This window comes from Bufo gargarizans, chromosome 2, assembly GCF_014858855.1.
Source record: "Bufo gargarizans isolate SCDJY-AF-19 chromosome 2, ASM1485885v1, whole genome shotgun sequence".
Classification (NCBI taxonomy): domain Eukaryota; kingdom Metazoa; phylum Chordata; class Amphibia; order Anura; family Bufonidae; genus Bufo; species Bufo gargarizans.
Window position 1 is genome coordinate 190,014,126 of NC_058081.1, and position 16,344 is coordinate 190,030,469.

Below are 16,344 nucleotides of genomic sequence, written 5' to 3' on the forward strand. Positions count from 1 at the left end.
AACACTGGTTAGTATCAGACTGTGCAGGACACACCCCCCACCTGTTAACACCCAATTCTAAAAAAGAAAAACACTGCAGAATTATTTCTTGAAGAATACACGTATTTACTACAACAGACTTGGCGGGAGTGGTGATGGGTATATCAGCGCACATTATAAGAGGTAACCACAGCACTCCAATCTGGTGTGTGGTAAAAGTTCCACTTTAGGGGATTGGAGCGCTGCAGTGTCCTCTTCTACTGGATCATTTGGGGCTCTGAATGATGGAGTCTGCACTTAGAGGTATTCTGGTTTTGCAATTTTCAGCATCGATTGACAGGAAACGACACATGTTATAACTTACTAGTAGTTAAGGTCTGAGGTTCAAATCCCGATGAACACCTGTTAAATAGTTTCTTTAGTAAAAGTCTAAGTGCTGGAAGAGTGCCCCTCCGCCAACTCCTATCCAGCTTCATTAGTATCCACTGCAATGGAGTCTTGTAACAGATCGCAACTGCGCTGGAGGAGTCCAAATACCCTCAGAACTGCATTATCTGCCTTGCATAGTGCGGTAAGGTTCAATGCTGGTGTACATTTGTGTGTGTACATGGAAAACGCCTTCAATGTTATATTTCAGAGGATGCTTCCCTCGGCTTGGGTTGTGTGCTGCCGATCACTTTTTATATCCATACACAAGCAATTAACAGTCTTGTCATCTAGGACAATCTGATCTAATAAAACAAATGCTCTGTTTAAAGTTCATTGTATTAGAAATGGTGTAAAAATTGTGCTGAATAACAGATGTCTATATTCCGTTTTCTCTTAGTGGGAGTCCAGGGTCACACAGTACGAGAGGGATTTTGAAAGGATTTCTGTGACTGTTCGAAAGGAAGTCACAAGATTTGAGGTACATATTGGTGAAACGATACATACCTGTGCATCATACGAAGGATGATGTGTCACTGCAGTCTGTAACACACTACATGACACAAATCGGCCCCAGACGGATAAGCTGATGCAATGAAGATTGAATGCATTTCTTGGTGACTCCTACTTCTGCTCAATAAACAAGCGCAGAATAGTCCTGTATACTGGAGAAGGAAGGGTAGCTCCAAAGTCGTGCAGTGACTACGCTTGTATATTTTTATAGCTTCCTTTTAAATCACCGTTTTCTGCCATGTGGTGTATCTTCTTTCTTGCTTATGTTTTGCAAACAAACATTAGCCATGACAAATTCTTGCCCACTGAAATAAGAATTCTTTTGCAGATTTTGTATTTGGGGTATGTAGAATACTTATTTTTATAACAAATTTTAGAGGATAGTGTCCTTGATTTACAATTTCTGGGGTTCAAACAGCAAAGGTTTTCCCAGCAGATAAAATTGTCATATCGATAGATTAAAGGGTTACGGCGTTTGCAGAAAACTTTTTTAGTCCGTCTCGCTTTGTTTCCTGCAGCGGGGACTCGGGGAGAGAGCGCATGATATGCGAGTCCTTCTCTCTCCTCATTCCAGCGATTGGCAAGGTCTCAACACTCTGACCCTTATTGATCAAAACCTTTTGATATCTCGCTGATTTAAGCACTAAAAGCTGGAGTCTTTAAACCTAAAGCAAAGAAGTAGTAGAGACCATGCAATTAACCTGTTTATTCATTTTCTAGAAGGAGAAATCCAAGGATTTTAAAAGTCACATAGTGAAATACTTGGAAACACTCTTGAATTCACAGCACAAAGTAAGTCCTGCCTCATACTTTACTATATTGTACTAATTACACTATGGTATAATAATACTATTGTATTGCACTTAGCTACTTTCACATTAGCGCTTTTGCTGTATCCGGCAGGGTTCCGAAAAAACGCTTCTGGTACTGATAATACAACCGTCTGCATCCCTTATGAACGGATCCGGTTGTATTATCTTTAACATACCCAAGACGGATCCGTCATGAACTCCATTTAAAGTCAATGGAGGACAGATCCGTTTTCTATTCCGCATCCAAGAACGGAAAGTATGCTGCGCTGTCCTCTCTGGTATGAGAACGAAACAGAATGCATTTTGGAGCATTCTGTTATGTTCAGTTACGTTTTGACCCCATTGGCAATGAATGGGGACAAAACGGAAGCATTTTTTTGGTATGACGGATCTTAATACCGGAAAATATTAACGCTAGTGTGAAAGTAGCCTTAGACTGCTATGTGATTCTATATGAATACTTACTTATATATAATCAGGTTAATATTAAAGGGACATTTTCCTCCAGAAAGGGGTATTCATAGAAAACGCATTTTTACTGTTGCTATAAGGGGAGATGTTATCCATAAGGTAATCTACATTACAGTAGGTATAGAATTTGGATGACAGTTGTGCTGTTCTCCTGATAGATAAAGGATCCCACAAACAAGCATTACATTGATTAGTGATGCTGTAATTGACATACTTAAAGACTATGCACACCTTTGGGGGTTCAATTTTTATTTTTGCATTTTATTGCATTGTACTCATTTTGAGTTAAAATCTTTTTTTCAGATGGTCTTTATAAAAAAAATAAAAAATTAACCGCTGTCTTTGTGCTGCCTTGAGTTTCTCTAGTAGCAGGATCTGAATTTGCTCTGTGTTCCAGGCTCCTTATCTCTGGTCTTTGGTGACCTTTATAATCACTCATTATAGCTCAATTTTTATCATACTGATAAAGAATCTGGCTTAAGGCCTCTTTCACACTTGCGTTGTCTGGATCCGGCGTGTACTCCACTTGCCGGAATTACACGCCGGATCCGGAAAACGCAAGTGTACTGAAAGCATTTGAAGACGGATCAGTCTTCAAAATGCTTTCAGTGTTATGGCAGCCAGGACGCTATTAAAATCCTGGTTGCCATAGTAGGAGCGGGGGAGCGGTAAACTTACCATCCGTGCGGCTCCCGGGGCGCTCCAGAGTGACGTCAGAGCGCCCCATGCGCATGGATGACGTGCCATGCGATCACGTCATCCATGCGCCTGAGGCGCCCTGACGTCACTCTGGAGCGCCCCGGGAGCCGCATGGATGGTAAGTATGCTGCTCCCCCGCTCCCCACTACACTTTACCATGGCTGCCAGGACTTTAGCTTCCCGGCAGCCATGGTAACCATTGAGAAAAAGCTAAACGTCGGATCCGGTAATGCGCCGAAACTACGTTTAGCTTAAGGCCGGATCCGGATCAATGCCTTTCAATGGGCATTCATTCCGGATCCGGCCTTGCGGCAAGTCTTCAGTTTTTTTGGCCGGAGCAAAAAGTGCAGCATGCTGCGGTATTTTCTCCGGCCAAAAAACTTTCCGTTCCGGAACTGAAGACATCCTGAACGGATTTCACTCCATTCAGAATGCATTAGGATAAAACTGATCAGGATTCTTCCGGCATAGAGCCCCGACGACGGAACTCTATGCCGGAAGACAATAACGCAGGTGTGAAAGAGCCCTAAGTGAGTGTTTATCACCTTTTAGTAATTTAGAGGTAAGGTTTATTAGATGACCTGCACAAAGTGAAAGTACTAGAAAAACTTTGTGACAGAACGGCTCAGTATGTTTAATAAAGACCAATTAAATTTATTTTAGCCCAAAATGAATAAAATGCCATCTTAAAATGTTTTCCCCCCAAAGGTGTACATAGCCTGGAGTGACTTAAAATGTATATCCAGACAAACATAAACCTGTTTGTTTGTTTTGGTATTTTTTTCCATAAAAAAAAAAAAAATACATAGACTATTCACATATAGGTTGTTAATACAGTATGTGATACATATTTGATGGAAGAGTCCCTTTGAGGACTGAATACCAAGAGAGAAATAGAAGAAAGGTTTTACTGGTGGGCTAACTGCCTTTCTAGTAAGTTGCCCTGAGTGTGTGTATGTGAAAGAGTAAATGCACACGATCAGGATTGAGTGCAGATTTTCCGCACGGATTTGTGTGCCGAAAATCCACACCGTAGGTCATGTACATTGTATTCTATGAGAATTTGAAATTCTCATGCACAAGATTTTTTTTCTGCACAGATTTTGACCTACGGTGCGGATTTTTAAATCCGCAGCATGTCAATTTATTTCCTTTTTTTCCTGACCCGATTTTCTCCATTCACTTCAAGGGGGGAGTAAAATCCGCATGCAAATCCGAACTCAAATCCACATCAATTGATGCGGATTGGCCGCACAGATTTCCCTGCGAACACCTGCGGATTTCAGTGCGGATTGTCTGCACATACCGGTAAATCCTAAACATGTGCATTTACCCTTAAAGGGGTTGTCCAGGTTCAGAGCTGAACCTGGACATCCCTCCATTTTCACCCCGGCAGCCCCCCTGACATGAGCATCGGAGCAGTTCATGCTCCGATGCTCTCCTTTGCCCTGCGCTAAATCGCGCAGGGCAAAGGCATTTTTCTGAGTTCCGGTGACATACCGGGCTCTCTATGGGGCTGACAGGCAGCCCGGTGACGTCACCGGCACTGATGGGCGGGATTTGGCTCTGCCCTAGCCAGTAAAACGGCTAGGGCAGAGCTAAAGCCCGCCCCTCAGAGCCGGTGACGTCACCGAACACACTGCTGGGCGGAAGTTACCGCCCGGCAGTGTGTTATTGTAAAACACAAGAGCCTGTGCCCTGCGCGATCTAGCGCAGGGCACGGGAGCGCATCGGAGCATGAGATGCTCCGATGCCAGGCTCAGGAGGGCTGCCGGGGTGAAAATAAGGGTATGTCCGGGTTCAGCTCTGAACCCGGACAACCCCTTTAAAGTGACATGGAAATTAGAGTGCGAGTCTTATTAGGGACCAATGTAATTGTAATCTTTGTACTGCACTGTAGAATATGTTGGTGCTATATAAGCATCAGGATGTGGAAATTGTAACTATAGAAAAAAAACTGGTTACCTAATGAAGATACAGAAAGCAGAACTGGAAACAAGTTGATACCACATTCTTCTTCATTGTTGATTTATTAAAAAATTTTAAGTCTCCTTTTCCCATCCATGTGCTCTCAAGAGTCTGCACAGACTAGATTCGGACAGCACACAGACCCCATCAATGGGGGGGTCATACACATTTCATTATTTTTTTTAATCAAGTTATTTTTATTTAAAAAATTCAATTCGTACAGATAGACATATATCAAATATACATTGACATAAACAAGTAAAGACCCAACTTGGGCACATCAATACACAAAGTACAAACTTAGAAGAGTGTAACCCCCCCCCTCCCTAACCCGCACCGCACCACAATGTCAGCTCATTTTCCTCCTCCACACATCTTGAGAAACAACTACCTCTGTTTCCACCATAACCCGTTCATTAGTAATATCCCAGTATCGTGTTACACTTCACCATAATCTAGGCGTCCACCCCAGTTGCAAGGATAGAAGACGTCCAGTGGGTAGTCCTGGCGTTCTCAACACATTTCAGTTTTTACTTGGACCATGTTCAGTTCTGACTATCCTGTGCCCATGGTGCAGTCCGAGATTTCCTCAGATTACACGTGGAAGTGCTTGGAGCTGCCAGTGTCCAATTAATCAGCCATGGTTTGCGGATGAACAGCAGGTGATAAAATCCGTTAAATCCAGCCTTAGGGCTTATGCAAATGGTCATTGCCCGGCCGTACCCGTATTGCGGCCTGCAAACAGCTTGAATGGGTCCGCAATCCGGAAGGTGCGGTGGGGAACGGAGACGCAGAACCGTGGGGTTTCTCTCTGTGCCTCTGCACCGTCTGCATGTCTGCGGAATACGCACAGAAGTTACCCGTATATTGGGGACCGCCAATTGCGGTCCCCAATGCACGCAAAGGCCATTTGCATGAGTCCTTAGGTTGTGGTTAGTTTATTCCACCTCCTGATAATATCTCATCCCTTATTATTATGTTGATGCCATGCGTCTGTCTAGAAGCTTGTGTGTGACACCTACTGCATCATACCTACTTTTTGGTTTTGTTTTGCCAGTCCACATAATCTTACATTCTTCTCTATTCTAGCTCGCCAAGTACTGGGAGGCATTTCTACCAGAAGCAAAGGTTATTTCCTAACTGCCGTGGAACAGAATTACAGCCCGAACTATGCTACGTTTCCTTTGCCATTTTAAAAAATATAAATTACCTCTTGCCTTTTAGAGACCCTAGAATCACAATCTCAATTTGCTTCTACATCTACTGGATGCCATCAGCTAATTCCATCTGTGCTGAGTCAGGTCTGTTACGCATTGCTGTGCAGAGCGTTGATGGATCTTTACTTTTCCAGCCTAGTGCCTCATGTATGGACACGTATTCAGCATTTCCTCTCGCTGCCTCGTCAGCCAGAAGACATTAGCTATTACTGAAGGCTGGTCTGACGGGCACGAGTTATCCTAGATGAGGACAGTTACGTCCCAGCACTTAAGGACACGCCTTCATCTGTTAACATTTCTTGTGTATATTTTTCATTTAACTTCCACATATATTTTCTTATTAACTATACAAATTCATAATTTAGGGCTTTCTGTGAAAAAAAGGAAAAAGAATAAAAACATTTAAACTAGTGGGAATATCTTGGGAGGGTTTATTAATATATATTTTTTTGGCTGTGACACAGACACAAAGAATGGAGTGTTTCTATTCTCCAAGAACCACACAGTTATTCAATAAAATAATGAAAATGTCCTTGTGTATTCCCATGTGTTTAGGGTGGCGGGGTGTAGACATGGAAGCATCACATGAAACTAAGGGGGTGCCTTGCAACGGTTTTGAATCTTGCATGGTTCTATATATGCATGGGGTTGTGTGTTCTTAAAGGGATCCTGTCATGTTCAGTCTGATCTGTGGTCAGCATGTTTATAGAGCAGGGGGAGCTGAGTAGATTGTGAGAAAAGAATCAGTATGACGTAACTTTACTTGTAGCCCTTTAATTCCAGGACTCTGTGTATAAATATAACACCGCGCAACAATGATTTTGCTACTGGGAGAAAAACATGTGATTTATACTAAAATGAGCGCGCTGAATCCAAATATGAACTCGGAATTTGCCTGACACGTCTAGATTTTCAATTTTTGCGTTTTCGTTTTTCACTCCCCGCCTTCCCATAGTCCTAACTTTTTTTTATTTTTCCATTCACATAGCCTTATTATTTTTTGCAGGACAAGTTGTACTTTCTAATGGCACCATTTATGGTTGCATATCACGTATAGGGTAGCGGGGAAAAAAAATCCAAATAGGGCAGAATTGGGAAAAAACACAATTCTGATAAAGGTTATTTTTATTTATTTTTTACACTGTACACTATGCGGTAAAATTGACCTGTTATCTTCATTTTCCAGGTCAGTTCGGTTACAACGATACCACACTTGTATGATTTTTCTTGCGTTTTTAATACTGAAACATTTTTTATAACCATATTCTGACCCCTATAACTTTTTTGTAGTTGTGTGTATGGGGCTGTGTGATTTTTTATTTTTTTGCGGGACGATCTGTTCTTTTCAGTGATACCAATTTGAATTGTGTGCGACTTTTTGATCACTTTTTATAAAAAAAAATGATTGGGTAGTTGAAGAGACAAAAAATGGCCATTAGTTGTATGCCATTAATATTGTAAAATTTTTATAGTATGAGCATTTTTGCACGCGTCGATGCCTATGATGTTTTTTTATTTTTTATTGTTATAAGTGTTTTTATTTTAAGGAAAGGGGGGTAATTTGAACTTTTTCGTTTTTTTATATTTGCAAAAACTTTATTTTACTTTATTTTTTAAGTCACCTTGGGTGACAATAACTGGCAATTATTAGATTGTCTATTGTGTTCATTGATGTCTATATAGACACCATTGAAAACTTCATTTACACTATACCAATACAGTGCTGCCACCTAGTGGCCTGTATTGGTATAGTCATCTAATAGGCACTTAAGCCTGCTTGAGGCTTCAGCCTATTAGATCAATATAACAGGTTCCCCGATCTCAGCCAGGGAACGCTGTTACCGGAGCAGAAGTGTGCGGGTCCCTGCTATTTAAAATAGCAGAAAACTGGTGGCTATGGCGCCCGCGTGCGAGTGGGCGCCATGTTTGGGGACTGGACTTCCACCGTACATGTATGGCGGAGGTCCTTAATGCAAAGCCTATTCATTTATAATATTAATGCATTATATTCGAGATATTCCAATGGACGTGTCCAGACCTGTTCAGACGCACTAAGACTGATGTCAGCAGTAAGTATATAAGGCAAGCTGGACAGATTTTGATAAAGTGATCTGTTATAGTGCTATCAGTTTTGAAACTTAAGATGGTTAAACGCAAATGTGTTAACGATCCAGACAATTTCTTCTACATATGTGGCAAATACACTGCTTATGATCAGCGCAAGAATAGGATGCATTTGTGCTAGTAGTGCAGAACTTCCTTGGGAAAAGACGAGCTGCAAACTATACTGAATTAGTAGATAACATGCTTACAGCATATGAACAACTTGGCTTTGAATGTCATTGAAAGTGCATTTCTTACATTCCCATCTTGACTTTTTCCCACCCAATTTGGGACACGTAAGTGACGAACATGGCGGTTCCATAAAGATATTTCTACAATGGAGAACAGGTATCAAGGCTGCTGGAATCACAGCATAATGGGGGACTACTGCTGGTTTTTAGCAACGGGAAAATGTGACTGTTCACAAAAGCAGATGCCCGAAGCACTTTTAACAGTACTGGGCCATGCTCAAGTAAGATGTTTAAACTGAAAACAAGACTTTTTTTGAAATTTTGTTATTCCATTAAATTTTCATACACTGTTTACTACGCAAACTTTGATGTAGATCATATAATTGTTGGAGTAAAACTTGTTCTGTTCAAAATTATTCAATGCTTTCCAAGTGCTTAATTCATTTAGGCATACTTATACATAGCAAAATTTCATGACGTGTTACAACAATTCTGACTTCAGATTTGTAATTCGCACACTCGATTTAGTATAGGACAAATGGTTTTTGCCCAGTAGCAGACGAAAAGTTTTTTGTTGTTGTTGCGTGGTGTAATCTAAAACTAAACAAATACAATGAGGACAAACTTATTAAAGGCTTATTCCCATATAAACATTTGTGGCATATTGCTAGGATATACCACCAGTGTCTGATATGTGCGTGTCCCACCTCTAGGACCTGCACCTATCTCTAGAATGGAGCCCACAAAATAAAGGAGAGCGGACGGCGAGGCTGCCCACAAAGTAAGGTCTCTTGCACACAACTATATGCCCTCCGAGACATGCGGGCCATATATCCCGGAGCGGCATTGATCATGTGCACGGGAGCACACAGCATCATAGATTGCAATGATGCTGTGCACGTTGGGCCGCCCGTGGTGCTATTGTCCTGCACTCATATGATTTTATCGACGTGCACAGCATCATTGTAATCTATGATGCGGTGTTCTCCTATGCGCATGATCAATGCTGCTCCGGGACATATGGGCCCGCTCACGGACCGTATGTCTCGGAGGACATACGGTCGTGTGCAAGAGCACTAAAGGAGAGCGTACCGTGCATGCGTGGCCGGCCTTAATTAATTTCTATGGTAGTGACCGAAAATAGCCAAGCATTGGCTTGGCTATTTTCGGTCAGCCCAATAGAAGTGGACGCAATGCAGTTTCCATTCATTTCTATTGAATGGAGGGTGGCTCGCAGCTGTCAGACATTGGTGACATAAAATTGCCCTGCAAAAAATGAGCCCTCACACAGCTCCGTACACATTAAAAAAATATGAGGGTCTTTGCAACATTTGTTTTATTTTATTTTTTCAGTATTAAAACACAAAACTATACATATGTGGTACTGTTGTACTGTTGCAATCGTACTGACCCGGAGAATGAAAGTAACATAGGAAATGCTGTAAAAACAAAAGACATAAAACTGTTGCAGAATTGTAGGTCTGTTTGGGTTTTTTTTTTGTCAGTTTTTTTTATAATTCTATCCCATTTGGAATATTTTTCCCACTACATTGTATGCAACTGTAAGTGGTGCCACTCGAAAGTACAACTTGTCCGCAAAAAACAAGCCCTCATACAGCTATGCGAGTAGAAAAATGTAAAAAGTTATGGCTGGGGAGAAAAAAAAAAAACTGTCTTGAAAGGGTTAAGCTGGAGTCTTGTTGCAATGAGCAAGATGGTTTAAAGCATGGATGTCAAACTCATGGCCCTCCAGATGTTGCAAAACTACAACTCCCATCATTCCCTGATAGCTGTAGTATGCCCAAGCATGATGGGAGTTGTAGTTTTGCAACAGCTGGAGGGCCACGAGTTTGACATCCCTGGTTTAAAGGGAATCTGTCAGTAACTTTTCCCTAATAAAAGTAACAGCATTCCAGACATATCTGTGTGTCATTTGTGAGTTATTTGAATGTTTGGAAAACAAACTTTTAATTCCTATGGGAATGACTGTCGAGTGACCAGCTTTGCGGGCTTTGCTTTCCAAAGTGCCCAAGTGCTTCTCCCCTAACTTCCCAAGGCTTTCTCCCCTGAAGTCATGGGGAGGCTTCTACAAGTCTTGTACAGGCACCCTCTGCCATACTTCTGGCGCTTGCGCAGAACAGCTCCCTGAGGCGATCACCCACAGAAGGGCATGGCTGGAAGTGCAGCACAGGCTGCCTACGCGAGACTTGTAGAAGCCTCCCTGTCACGTGAAGGGAGAGGAAGTCTTGGGACATGACTTGTACTTTTATTAGTCAAAAGTTGCTGACAGACTCCCTTTAAAGAGGACCTGTCACCGCTCCTGACAGGCCTGTTTTAATCACTTCATGCATTCCCCATGTAATAACAATTCTAGAACATTTATATTTTTGACCCTATGTTGTGTCATTCCTTTATTATTTCTACTAGAAGTTATGAATGAATTGCTAGCAGTCTGCAGTAAGGGTACAGAGGGGAGGTAACCAGTTGGGGGGGGGGGGTATACCTGCACAGACTCACTCTATCCAATCAGTGCTGCCTTTTTCAGCAATTCATTTATAACTTCTAGTAGAAATAATAATGGAATGGCACAACATAGAGACATAAGAATAGATGTTCCAGAATTATTACACAGGGGAATGCATAAAAACTATTAAAACAGGCATGTCAGGAGCGTTGAAAGGTCCTCTTTAAGGGTCCATTCTCACGTCCGCAAGTTTGGTCCGGATCCGTTCCAGATTGTGTGGAATGGGTGCGGACCCATTCATTTTCAATGGGGCTGGAAAAGATGCGAACCGCATACTGTGTGCTGTCCGCATCCACACTTTCGTTCCGTAAAAAAATAGAACATGTCCTATTCTTGTCCGCAATCCAATCAATTATTCCCAGCAGACGTGCTTGCTTCAACTTTTTATTTTTCTATTTGTAAAAAGTGTCCATTTAACAGGATGCGTTTCGGCACTTTTAGCCTTTCTCAACCGTACAACCATTACTGATATCGAGTAACATTTTATAGGTAACAAACTTCATCATGTGCTAGTGACGTCATCAATTAGTTAACCAATTAATTCTGCAAATCAAACCTGACGTAAAACATCATACGCAAAAATGTCAAAATGGTGGTTAGACTAGTTATTGCTACTCCAGTCAACTTCTCAGTGTTTTCTTTCCTGGATGGGTTGGGTTTCGTCTTGCATCAGTGTTCATCTGTAGAGGCGAAAAGATATTGACAGCAACGTCGTAGAACACCCTGAATAATGTAAAGGAATGCTGAAGGCCTCTAACACAGTAGCTGGTAAATAATATCAAATTGTGCATAGTCTGACTACATTTACTGCAGTATATTAAGCACCTTTGTCGCACTCTGCTTTGTGCTGTGTATAAGGTTCCCACCCCGTCTTCAATATAAATTAAAATCACAGCAATAGGTGTCTTTACACCTATTTACTTGGGCGCCTTCACTTCTACCATATCCACTACTTTATCCTTGCACCCAAACGCGGCATAGTGTCTGATGAAGGCCTGCGAGCCGAAAACATTTACACGTACATGTTGATTGTCTCTTGCACTGAATATCTCTGAATAAAAACCAGGCTACTACATGCAAAACTTTATTGCTGTGATTTATATTTATACATTTACTACAGTTATAGATAAAATGGTAGGTGAGAAATCTGTTGTATTACATATACAGTGGATATAAAAAGTCGACACACCCTTAGCTGTAAAAAAATTAGACAAAGATAAATAATTTCAGAACTTTTTCCACATTTTAACGTGACCTATAAACTGTACAACTCAATTGAAAAACAAACTGAAATCTTTTAGGTAGAGGGAAGAAAAAATAATATAATATGGTTGCATAAGTGTGCACACCCTTAAACTAATACTTTGCTGAAGCACCTTTTGATTTTATTACAGCACTCAGTCTTTTTGGGTATTAGTCTATCAGCATGGCACATTTTGACTTGGCAAGATATGCCCACTCTTCTGTGCAAAAACACTCCAAATCTGTCAGATTGCAAGGGCATCTCCTGTGCACAGCCCTCTTCAGATCACCCCACAGATTTTCAATCGGATTCAGGTCTGGGCTTTGGATGGGCCATTCCAAAACTTTAATCTTCTTCTGGTGAAGCCCTTCCTTTGTTGATTTGGATGTATGCTTTGGGTCGTTGTCATGCTGAAAGATGAAGTTCCTCTTCATGTTTAGTTTTCTAGCAGAAGCCTGAAGGTTTTGTGCCAATATTGACTGGTATTTGGAACTGTTCCTAATTCCCTCTAGCTTAACTAAGGCCCCAGTTCCAGCTGAAGAACGGCCCCAAAGCATGATGCTGCCACCACCATGCTTCACTGTGGGTACGGTGTTCTTTTGGTGATGTGCATTGTTTTTACGCCAAACATATCTTTTGGAATTATGACCAAAAAGCTCAACCTTGGTTTCATCAGACCAGAACACCTTTTCCCACATGCTTTTAGGAGACTTCAGATGTGTTTTTGCAAAATGTAGCCTGGCTTGGATGTTTTTCTTCGTAAGAAAAGGCTTTCATCTTGCCACTCTACCCTATAGCCCTGACATATGAAGAATACGGGAGATTGTTGTCACATGTACCACACAGCCAGGACTTGCCAGATATTCCTGAAGCTCCTTTAATGTTGCTGTAGGCCTCTTGGTAGCCTCCCAGACCAGTTTTCTTCTCGTCTTTTCATCAATTTTGGAGGGACGTCCAGTTCTTGGTAATGTCACTGTTGTGCCATATTTTCTCCACTTGATGATGAATGTCTTCACTGTGTTCCATGGTATATCTAATGCCTTGGAAATTCTTTTGTATCCTTCTCCTGACTGATACATTTTAACAATGAGATCCCTCTGATGCATTGAAAGCTCTCTGGACCATGGCTTTTGCTGTGGGATGTGACTAAGAAAATTTCAGGAAAGACCAACTAGAGCAGGTGAACATTATTTGGGGTTAATCAGAGGCACTTTAAGGCTAGGTCTACACGACGACATTTGTCACGCGACAATAAGTCGCAACTACACTGCAACATTTGTCGCGTGACATTTTTTTGCACCAATGTCACGCAACAATTTTTATAATGGCAGTCTATGGTGTCGCACTGCAACATGCGACATGCTGTGACAGTCGCAGAAAAATCCATCTCGAATGGATTTTCTGCGACTGTCGCATGTTGCAGTGCGACACCATAGACTGCCATTATAAACATTGTCACGTGACATTGGCGCAACAAAATGTCGTGTAGACCTAGCCTAAATGATGGCAGGTGTATGCTGACTCCTATTTAACATGATTTTGAATGTGATTGCTTAATTCTGAACACGTCCCCAGTTATAAGAGGGTGTGCATACTTATGCAACCACATTATTTTTTTATTTTATTTTTTCTTCCCTCTACCTAAAAGATTTCAGTTTGTTTTTCAATTGAGTGGTACAGTTTATAGGTCACATTAAAGGGATTCTGTCACCAAGTTTTGGGCTATAGAGCTGCAGACGTGCACGGCTAGATCGCCGCTAGCATGTCCGCAATATATCTTTCCTATAGGGCTGTGTGGTATTAATTTCTTTAAAAAAGGATTTTATAGATATGTAAATGAGTCTTGATTGTGTCCAAGGGGCTGTACTAACCTTCCTGGAGCCCAGCCGTGCCCAGCCACGCCCGCCTGTGAAGGAGCCCAGCACCACCTATGTCCTCCAAATCTCCTCCTTTCATCAACTATAGATTGCCGTAATCTCGCGATGCGCAGTTCTTTCCCTGAGGCTGATGACAGCACAGGGAAGGAACACTATACCGGCACTGCGCATGCGAGAGCTCGTGCATCGCGAGATTACGGCAATCTATAGTTGATGAAAGGATGATAGGCGGTGCTGGGCTCCTTCACAGACGGGCGTGGCTGGGCTCCAGGAAGGTTAGTACAGCCCCTTGGACAGTCCTGACAAGAATAGGACATGTTCTATTTTTTCTGCTGGTACAACGGAATGGACATAAGGTTGTGGACCACCTGAAATATTCATATGTATCCATTTTATGTATTTAGAGCGTTATACTGCTACGATCCTACATATCACCAATAAATACGATAATATTCTTAATAAAAAGCATTGCAGTCATTACCATAATATAATATACAAGAAAGTGCCAGTGCATTTATAATCTAAACCATTGAGAGTTCATATCAGTGTATTTTCATAATTCATACGTCAAAAATCATAATTATCACTTAATACCAATCAATTATTACAAAAGAGGAATTATTAGTGAACAAAAGAATAATAATTACTGACATAAATAATTAATTTAAAGTGCTGGTTCCATCTAACCCAATATACTAGTGCCTGATTATTACAGTGCATTATAATACTACAATCTTAATCATTTTAAAAAAGGGGTCCCAAATTGAGGCCCAAAAGGACATAATTCATTAAATAGTGTATCAAAATCCAAGTGACGAGCGGTCATGGGAAGCATCAATTTTCATGGTGAGTCGACAAACTAGAAAGACATGAGACAAATATTAATAAGCATATTTACATATCACATCCACAAGTAGTAAAAAATGGGTAAAAGATCCCATATCCACCCCTAAAATGACATCACTGTTCAAAGAAAGGAGCCGAAACCAAAACTTTCATTTATTCCCTTCAGGGTCAGAGTTTTGAGTCTAAAAATCCATCTGGTCTCAATCTGGGCTAAGATTTTACTATAATTGCCCCCTCTGATCCCCAAATGTACTTTATCAATCCCTCTAAACCGCAATCCACTTGGATTGCTTGAGTGATGGATTTTAAAATGTTTAGGGAGAGTTTTTAGATCATTCAGATCTGCAATCTCTTTGGCCTTTTCAATATCCCGCACGTGTTCTCGTATTCTTTTACGGAACTCCCTTGTAGTCAGACCAATATAAATTTTGTCACATGGGCAGGTGGCATAGTATATAATACCAGTCGACATACAAGAGAGATATTCTCTGATTTCATAGATTTTACTTTTATCAGAGTCCGTGAATTGAGTTGACCTATCGATGTTGGCGCATGCTTTGCAGGCACCACATGGATAGGACCCCTTGATCACTGTTTGATCATTCATTTTTCACCCAGATGTGTAATGGCAATGGACTATTGTATCTTTTAAGTTCCTAGAACGTCTTGCCGTTAAGAGCGGTTTCTCTGAAATACATTTGCTTAGCTTAGTATCTGTCTTGAGAATATTCCAATGCTTATTCAGAATTTCATGTAGATATTTCCACTGGTTATTATAGTTGGTAATAAACCTTATGTCCTGATTGGCGATGGATGCCATCTTTCCGATCTTGTTCTCCTCATTTGGACATAGTAATTTTTCTCTTTTGCGTGTCCTCGCTAGTTGGATACCCTTTTTTATCTGTCTGTTACTGTACCCTCTTTCCTTAAACCGATTTTTAAGTTTTTCAGATTCCTCCAGGTAATTCACTTCATTTGAGCATATTCTTTTAAGGCATATAAACTGACCTTTAGGAATCCCGTCAATTGTGGATCTCGGATGCGCAGAATTGGCATGTAGTAGAGAATTTACTGCAGTTGTTTTCCTGTATATCTCTGTCTGCAATTTTCCTTCATCATCAGCTTTAATCTTGATATCCAGAAAATCGATTACACGTCCTGCTTTAAAGGAGAGCTTGATGTTAGACGTATTGTTATTTAAAGTGCTCATGAACATATTGAGATCTTCCATGGTGCCCTCCCATATGAACAGTATATCATCGATATAACAAATCCAATTATGGACTCTATCGATATGTTCAGGGGGGCCACCATGGAAGATCTCTCTTCCCAAGCTCCCAAGAACAGATTGGCGTACGATGGGGCACATGTGGCCCCCATCGCAACGCCTTGTGTCTGCAAATAAAACCTGTCCTTGAAGACGAAAAAATTATGATGTAAAATGAAATCCAATAATTGTAACAGTAACAGATTTA

The 16,344-nt window shown here is 41.2% G+C and overlaps 1 protein-coding gene across 1 annotated transcript in view; it reads left to right on the forward strand.

Moving 5' to 3' along the window:
* SNX1 (sorting nexin 1) overlaps positions 1–6,617 on the forward strand; it is a 56,007-nt gene extending 49,390 nt beyond the window's left edge. Inside the window, exons 13-15 of the mRNA XM_044279791.1 lie at positions 806–886; positions 1,639–1,710; positions 5,958–6,617. Coding sequence (XP_044135726.1) covers positions 806–886; positions 1,639–1,710; positions 5,958–6,008 — 204 coding nt within the window. The 3' untranslated portion in view covers positions 6,009–6,617. The remainder of the gene's footprint in view (positions 1–805; positions 887–1,638; positions 1,711–5,957) is intronic.
* Positions 6,618–16,344: the final 9,727 nt, after the last annotated feature.